Source organism: Ursus maritimus, unplaced genomic scaffold (assembly GCF_017311325.1).
Source record: "Ursus maritimus isolate PB19 unplaced genomic scaffold, ASM1731132v1 scaffold_24, whole genome shotgun sequence".
In the NCBI taxonomy this organism is placed as follows: domain Eukaryota; kingdom Metazoa; phylum Chordata; class Mammalia; order Carnivora; family Ursidae; genus Ursus; species Ursus maritimus.
Window position 1 is genome coordinate 4,045,765 of NW_024424897.1, and position 8,231 is coordinate 4,053,995.

Sequence of the window (8,231 nt, forward strand, 5' to 3'; positions counted from 1 at the left end):
AAGGCCCTGAGGTGGGAGGCCGGTGTGGAGGTGCTAGGGGACAAGGGACAGTGGTCGTAGCAGGGCCGGTGTCACAGGTCGGTCTTCAACCAGGTAACCTGTGGCATTCAGGTGCCTGGAGCTCATGCGCTGTGTTGGGTCCTGTCTGTGTCCTCCCCAGTTTACTCGAGGCCCTGTGATAGGTGATGGACAGGGCAGGGAGGAATGGGCTCTGGGGAACTTGCCAGCTTCACTTTGCAGGCCTGGCCTGGTGTCCGCTTGTCTGTCAATTGGGGTTGAAGTGGTCCCCCTCCCAGGGTGGCAGCGAAGGTGGGAAAGAGAGAGGGGTGGGTCTATAGGCCTTGCCCCCCCCCCAAGAGCTGGCATAGTGGGAAGTGCTAGGGGAGGGGGTTGGGACCTCGTCAATGCTGAGCGGGGGTGGGTGAAGCTCAGGTGCATTGGGGGTCAGAGTAAGATGCTTGTGGGGACCCAGGAGCAGAGTTAGGGTCAAGGGCGAGGGGCACTGGGCTCATAGGCTGAGGTCGGGGAGGGAAGATAGCTCGTGGGGCAAGTCAGGCGGGCATGGGGAGGTCTGGCTTGGATGGTACGGGCAGAGAGCAGCCGTCCAGACGTGGGAGGGTGGGCAGAGGTCTGTGTTGCTTGGGCCAGCGAGGGCAGACAGGCTTGTCCAGGGTCATGGGCACAGGTGCAGGAGGGAGGGAGGGAGGGATGTGTCGGGGAACTGACAGAGCCCCATCCTTCTGTAGAGAAGCGGTTTCTCCTGGTGAAGGAGCTGCAGGGCCTGACGGTGGCCCAGCAGGACCACATGCTCCGAGGGATGCCCTTGGGCCTGGCTGAGAAACGCTGCCTGCGGTCAGTGCCCATCCTGAGACCCACTTGCTTGGCGGGGCTGGGCGGTTGGTGAGAAGGGGCCTGAGCAGGCAGCAGGTGGCTCTCGGGGGGAGTCGGGTCCAGCCCCGGTCCTACCCTGATGGCGCCTCTGCCCCCAGAGAGGAGAGCCGGACCCTGACGGGGAAGCGGAGGGGCCGACAGGGCCGGCGTGGGCTCCTCCCCTGCTGTGGCCAGCTCCGAGATGCCTGCGTCCTGGTAGGGGCCTCCTGTCCGGGATGGGCCCAGGGCAGCCAGGCGGGGGTGGGAGCGGCCCCCCTTTCTTCTGTGGCTATCCTGTGTGGGATCTCCTAGCCTTTAGACCACCCTCCCCTCCGCGGCCCCTTCCACTGCCCCCGCACCTCCAAGCCCGGCCCCGCCCGGGACCTCTGGGCGGCCGTGCTTCCCCTTCCTGCCTCTGTGCCCACAGGCCCTGCACAGCCTGGGGCTCTGGCTGCTCTCGGGCCTGCCCGCCCTGATGCCATGGCGCTACGCCCTGAAGCGCATCGGAGGCCAGTTCGGCTCCAGCGTGCTGTCTTACTTCCTCTTCCTCAAGACCCTGCTGGCCTTCAACGTGCTCCTGCTGCTGCCGCTGCTGGCCTTCATCGTGGGCGTGCAGGCGGCCTTCCCGCCGGCCTCCCCGGGCTCCGTCCCCACCTTCACGGGCCTGGAGCTGCTCACGGGCGGGGTGAGGGCTCACTCGGGGCGAGGGAGCGTGGCGTGCCCTGCCTTCTGCCCCACTTGTCACAGCTACCCCCAGGGAGCCCCCACCCCTGCCTGTGCCGGGACCCCGGGGGGGCTGTAGCCAGCCTCGCCTCAAGAGCCGTCCTGCCCGGACGTCAGTGGGGCCGGGGAGCCGCGGGGTGGCCGTGCCTACCTCTGTGCTCTCCTCCCTGCCCCTGCTCTGCCCTCTCCTCGCCCTGCCCCAGGAAGCCTGAGGCTGGGTCAGGGCTGGGAAGGGGGAGAGTCCCTGACTCCACGGGGCCTCCTCCCTGCAGGGCCGCTTCACCCACACCGTCCTGTACTACGGCTACTACAGTAACAGCACCCTGAACCAGCCGTGTGCGCCCCCGCTGGAGGGCGATCAGTGTGGCCGCGAGGCCAACGGCCTGCCCTACAACATGCCCTTGGCCTACCTCTTCACGGTGGGCGTAGCCTTTTTCATCACCTGCATCACCCTGGTGTACAGGTAATGGCCCTCCGCCGTCTGACCTTGGCTCTGAGTATTACTGATCATCTCCTCATCCGTTCATTCATGGATCCCTCCTGTCCATCCCTTCACACTTCCATCCATCCGTCCACCCTTCCATCCATCCATCCACCTTTCTATCCATCCATCCATCCATCCATCCTTCCATCCGTCCATCCAGCCATCCTTCCATCCGTCCATCCATCCATCCATCCTTCTGTCCCTCTTCCATCCATCCATCCATCCATCCATCCTTCCATCCATCCATCCATCCATCTGTCCCTCTTCCATCCATCCATCCATCCATCCATGCATCCATTCTTCCATCCTTCCATCTGTCTATCCATCCATCCATCCTTCCATCAGTCCATCCATCCATCCATCCATCCATCCTTCTGTCCCTCTTCCATCCATCCATCCATCTATCCATCCATCCATCCTTCCATCCTTTCATCCTTCCATCTGTCCTTCCGTCCATCCCTCCATTCATCCACCCTTCCATCCATCCATCTTTCCATCTACTCTTCCTTCTTTCTATCCTTCCATCCTTCCATCCATCCTTCCATCCTTCCATCCGTCCATCCATCCATCCATCCATCCATCTGTCCCTCTTCCATCCATCCATCCATCCATCCATCCATCCATCCATCCATCCATCCTTCCTTCCTTCCATCCTTCCATCCATCCATCCATTCATCCACCTTTCCATCCATCCATCCATCCATCCATCCATCCATCCATCCATCCTTCCATCCATCCATCCATCCATCCATCCATCCATCCATCCATCCATCCATCCATCCATCCATCCATCCATCCATCCATCCATCCATCCATCCATCCATCCATCCATCCATCCATCCATCCATCCATCCATCCATCCATCCATCCATCCATCCATCCATCCATCCATCCATCCATCCATCCATCCATCCATCCATCCATCCTTCCATCCATCCATCCATCCATCCATCCATCCATCCATGCATCCATCCTTCCATCCTTCCATCCATCCATCCATTCATCCACCTTTCCATCCATCCATCCATCCATCCATCCATCCATCCATCCATCCTTCCATCCTTCCATCAGTCCATCCATCCATCCTTCCATCCATCCATTCATCCACCTTTCCATCCATCCATCCATCCATCCATCCTTCCATCAGTCCATCCATCCATCCATCCATCCATCCATCCTTCTGTCCCTCATCCATCCATCCATCCATCCTTCCATCCTTCCATCCTTTCATCCTTCCATCTGTCCTTCCATCCATCCATCCATCCATCCACCTTCCATCCATCCATCTTTCCATCTACTCTTCCTTCTTTCTATCCTTCCATCCATCCTTCCGCCTCTCCTTCCTTCCTTCCTTCCTTCCTTCCTTCCACCCAACCATTCATCCCCCTCCCTCCTCCAAACGTTGGCTGTGCTTAGCTCAGGGTGGGAAGGTCAATGAGCATGGTGTCTGTCCTTGAGGAACGTGCTGTCTAGAGGAGAAGACAGACCAGTGAGGAAGCTGGGAAGACCCAGAGCCCTAGCGGTGTTTGCCGAGGTGTTATGGGGCATGGGTGGGGTCAGGCTGGCTTCTGAGAGGAGGTGCTTGTGTCAGACAGGGAGGCTGAATACGAGTGGGCAGGGGAGAATCGGAGGGAGGTGTTTTGGCTGTTGGGACAGGCAGTGCAGAGGGCCTGAGGTAGGTCAGCGTCTCCTGCAGCCACGTCTGTGTGGGAGGCGGGCGGCCTCGGCAGCGGGTAAGGGCGCCCCTTCCCTCTGCCAGCCGCACATGGCGGGTGGGCACCGAGTGAGACAGGGTGGATGTCGGGTGGCTCACAGTCCGCAGCAGAGGCCCAGAACGCAGGGCTGGAGGAGGGACGGGGTGTCGGCAGGAGGCCCGTCCAGCGCCCGGAGGGCTCCTCAGAGTGAGTGGTGGGTTTCGGCTGCGGGGAGCCTCCTGACTGCCTTCTCCCTAGCCTCCGTGCCCCTCGTCACCTCCCTGCCTGGTCTGCCCCTCCCAGCATGTCCCGCTCTTTCGGGGAGAGCTTCCGGGTGGGCAGTGCCTCGGGGGTTCATGCCATCACCGTTTTCTGCTCCTGGGACCACAAGGTGACTCAGAGACGGGCCTCCCGCCTCCAGCATGACAGCATCCGAACGCATCTGAAGGTGAGCCTCTCGGGGGCCCTGGGGCTCCCACAGACCCGGCCCGCGTCCACTTAGGCCCATGCGGCCAGAGCTGTGCACGGGGCACGGGGGTGGGGTCTTGGCCTGTTCGCCCCGGTTCCGGGGACACGAGTTAGCACTGGGAATCGCCCTGGAGTTTTCTCCCGTACGAGCCTCTCATTTGGGGCTGCCTCGCGCGCGCTGGCCGGGACTAGTGTCTGGGGCCCTGGAACGCGCAGGAGCCCCGTTAGAACACGCCGCTCACGGCACGTTTCGGTGTGCGTCCGTGCTCAGGGTGTCCTTGCTGTTGGCCTGTCCTCCCTCCCGGCGGGCTCAGCATGTCAGTCCACCCTTACCCCCGGGCTGGGGGACCCGTGGGCCGACACTCCAGTGCAAGACGCTTAGGCTGCTCTCGGGGCCCTCGGCCGGGAGTCCCTGTGGGCAGAGGCCCCGGGGCTCCCGCCGGCACGCACCCTGGCTCGACGGTAGGCCAGGGCAAGGGCTGTTAGCTGCCAGTGCTGCCCGTGAGCAAACCATCTCAGAGGTTCAGGTCCCTTTCCCAAGGCCGGTGGCCAGCCTGAGCCTTGTGGGACATTCTCTGCCTTTCTGGGGAGCCCCCAGCTTGGACCTGGCTGATGGGCCTTCAGTGCCCTCAGGGAGCTCCCGTGGCTGGCCCGGTGTCCTTGGGGCCTCTGGGCTCTTGGTCAGCTGGGGGTGGGGATCCCCACCTCCACGACAGGGAGGGAGGCTCAGGAGGCAGGGCTGGGGAGGGAGGGAGGAGGGAGGCAGCTGGGAGGTTGGGGCAGGCCTCAGGATACAGCATGAATCCAAGGTGGGAGCAGGGTGACTGACTGGGGGCTGGCGGGGTTGGAGGGCGGGGCGCAGCCTTGAGACCCTGGCCCGTGTTCTCTTTGTGCCTGGAGACAGGGCCCCGGAGCAGCGGGGCGGGGCAGGTGGTGGCATTGGTGGTGGGAGGGAGGCGACCCCTTGGTCCCTCCACGGTCCGCCAGGTGTCCACCCCGTGGGTCCCTGTGTGTGTCCCCGCGTGTCTGCGTGGGGTCCGTGACGGGCTCGCTGCTGCCCACAGGAGCTGCTGGCGGACTGGCAGCTACGGCAGGGCTCCCGGAGCGCGTGTGGGCGGCTGCGGCAGGTGGCGGTGTTGGGGTTCGTGTGGCTGCTGTGTGTGGGGACCACGCTGGGCTGCACTGTGGCCGTCTATGCCTTCTCTGAGCTCATGATCAAGGTGCGGGTTGACAGTGGGCCACAGGGTCAGACCCCTGCCGAATTCGGACGGTCCCCGGTGACTGGGCCCCGCACCCGTCCATCCCCCCCCCACCTCCCTCCTCCCTCCCCCAGCCGTATCTCTCTGGGCGGGCTGCGCTCTCTCCTCTCTGCCTGCGCCTGTCCCTCGCTCCCCCAGCCTTTTCTGTTTCTCTTTCTTGCACCTGTGTCCCCACCCCCTTCCTGTGTGGTTTGAACCAGAGGCCGGGGTGGGTGTATCTTGGGGAGAGAGGCGCTGTGAGGCAGTTTGGCCCCCTCCTTGCACCTGGGGGCCCCTCCCGGCGGCCCCCAGCCAACCGCGGCACCTGCCATGATGGCCGCCCCTCCCCCCGCAGAGCCCCACGTCCGCTGAGCAGGAGGGGGCGCTGCTGGCCCTGCCTGTGGTGGTCTGCCTCCTCAACCTGGGGGCCCCCTACCTGTACCGCGGCTTGGCCGCCCTGGAGCGGCACGACTCCCCGGTGCTGGAGGTGTATGTGGCCATCTGCAGGTGTGTGGCCAGGCGGGGCGGTGGAGTGGAGGCCACCTGGGGCGGGACCTCTGTGCCCCGGGCTGCCCCCCAGCACTCCCCGCCTCCCTGTCCTCCCCAAGGAACCTCATCCTCAAGATGGCCATCTTGGGCATTCTGTGCTACCACTGGCTGGGCCGCAGGGTGGGCACCCTGAAGGACCAGGTGAGGGTGGCCCTGGGTGGCACCTGGGGAGGCGGGAGGCCACCGGGCCGGAGGGCCCTCCCCCGGCCTGCCCTGTGGCTCGTCCGGCCTGGTCTTCGGCATCGGGAGGGCCTCTGGGTGGGCCGGTGGGTGGGCCGGTGGGTGGGCTGCAGGGTGGGCCGCTGGGTGGGCAGGGTGGCGGGGGTACCAGGCACCGGGGGCTGAGGCCCGGTGTGTTTCAGTGCTGGGAGAACTTTGTGGGCCAGGAGCTCTATCGGCTCATGGTGCTGGATTTCATCTTCGTGCTGCTGGACACGCTGTTCGGGGAGCTGCTGTGGAGGTGAGACCCCGGGCTCCCCACCCTCAGGAGGGCTCAGGGCATCCTCACCTGCGAGGCAGGCAGGGACCGCCGGGGAGGTTCTTGAGCCGCGGGGAGGGGGGACCTCACTCCCAGCTCGGGGCGTCCGTGGAGGATCGTCGACCGAGCGGAACACGAGACGGGACGTTCAGGTGGAGGAGGAAGGGTTTTCAGAACGGAGTCTGATCTCCGTCTTGTTGGGGGAAGAGGGGAGGGAAGGAAGTGGGGGGCGTTTTCAGAATGCTGCTGGGAGCTGGTCTTCCTGCTGCTTTTATTTTCTTTTACTTGTGGTTTTTTTCCGGGAACGTATGAGTTTAATAATAATCTTAAAATGGGATGTTGAACGGTCGGTAGAACGTCTGATGCGTGTTGTGCACGTTTATACCTGCGCGTAGAAAAAAGACCAAGAGGGGGCGCCTGGCTCAGTGGGTGGTGTGTGCAACGCTTGATCTCAGGGTCCTGAGTTCGAGCCCCACGTCGCCGTAGAGATTACTTTAAAAAAAAAGGCAAAAGACTGAGAGGAAGTCAGCTGTAGCCTGGAGCGCCCCAGGTGGAGGACCTCAGCCTGCTGTGTCCCCTGACCTCAGCCAGGCCCCTGAGGGGAGGGTCACCGGCCGAGTGGCTGCCTGCTGAGGACCGGTCTCTGGGATTGGCCTTCCCAAGTGACCCTCGGGGGCTCCTCTGCCCCAGGCTCATCTCTGAGAAGAAGCTTAAGAGGAGGGAGAAGCCGGAGTTCGACATTGCCGGGAACGTTCTGGAGCTGATTTATGGGCAGACCCTGACCTGGTGAGCGTCTTCTGCTTGCCTGCCGTCGCCTGGCCCCCCAGGGCAGGCTGAGCCCCTTTCCCCCTTAGGCCTGCAGCCGGGCCCCGCCTCGGGGGTTCTGCGGTGACGTGGGCCCTGACCCCTCACCTCTTGGGGGACGCAGCCTGGCCTTGGGGTGGGGCATCTCGTTGTGACCCTGAGCCCGGCCCTTGTCGCTCTGGGATGCAGCCCAGGGGTCATGACCCCAGCCTCTGGACTGCAGCCCCCAGCCCTTCCTGCCTCCCCAGGCTGGGGGTCCTCTTCGCCCCCCTCCTCCCTGCTGTCCAGATCATGAAGCTGCTGCTCGTCTTCTACGTCAAGAAGGTAGGGGTGCCCACTGGGCCCCGGGAGGGCGGCCGGGCCTCGGGAGAGTGTGCAGCGGGGGCAGGCCCCTCCCCAGCCCCGGGGAACGGCTGACTGCCCTCCCCCGGCATCCCCGCCTTTCGGAGCCCAGGCAGCATCCGGTTGGGGTCCGAGGTCACTGCTGGGTGCTCGAATGTGCCGATGGAGGGCCGGGCAGCTGGCAGTTGCTTGGGGCCCAGGCCCCTCCTGGACCGAGGGAAGGGACCCCCTCCTCTGTCCTTGGGTTGGGGTGCGCTTGGTGGTCGAGAATCAGGCCGTTTTCTCGTCCGTGCGGCAGGGTCCGCTGGGGCCTGCCGGAGAGGACATTCATATCGTAAAGGTCTGGGCACAGCGCCTGGCCCAGCAGAGACCGTCAGCCTTCGGAGCTGGCTGTCCCACGGGGTCTTCCGTATACGAGGGACGGTGGACGAGCACCCCTCGTGTGCCTCGGTCTCCCCTCCATAAACCAGCTAGGGAGCCCGCAGGCTCACGTTCTGAGTGTGGCCGCTCCCTGGCGGTGGGGAGCCCGTCCTGTCCTGGGGTCTTGCTCATGGCCCCTCCCGGAAGCACACCCCCCCCCC

At 64.0% G+C, this 8,231-nt stretch overlaps 1 protein-coding gene across 7 annotated transcripts in view; it reads left to right on the forward strand.

Annotated features, from left to right (window-relative positions):
• The window catches only part of TMC6 (transmembrane channel like 6), a 55,545-nt gene that overhangs the window by 43,677 nt on the left and 3,637 nt on the right, over positions 1 to 8,231 (forward strand). For 6 of the 7 annotated variants that reach the window (XM_040640136.1, XM_040640134.1, XM_040640133.1 and 3 more), the window contains 7 exons: positions 4,075 to 4,219; positions 5,304 to 5,459; positions 5,833 to 5,984; positions 6,086 to 6,167; positions 6,389 to 6,486; positions 7,168 to 7,290; positions 7,557 to 7,632. In XM_040640136.1, coding sequence (XP_040496070.1) covers positions 4,075 to 4,219; positions 5,304 to 5,459; positions 5,833 to 5,984; positions 6,086 to 6,167; positions 6,389 to 6,486; positions 7,168 to 7,290; positions 7,557 to 7,632 — 832 coding nt within the window. The remainder of the gene's footprint in view (positions 1 to 4,074; positions 4,220 to 5,303; positions 5,460 to 5,832; positions 5,985 to 6,085; positions 6,168 to 6,388; positions 6,487 to 7,167; positions 7,291 to 7,556; positions 7,633 to 8,231) is intronic. The other variant, XM_040640131.1, reaches the window with a different exon arrangement.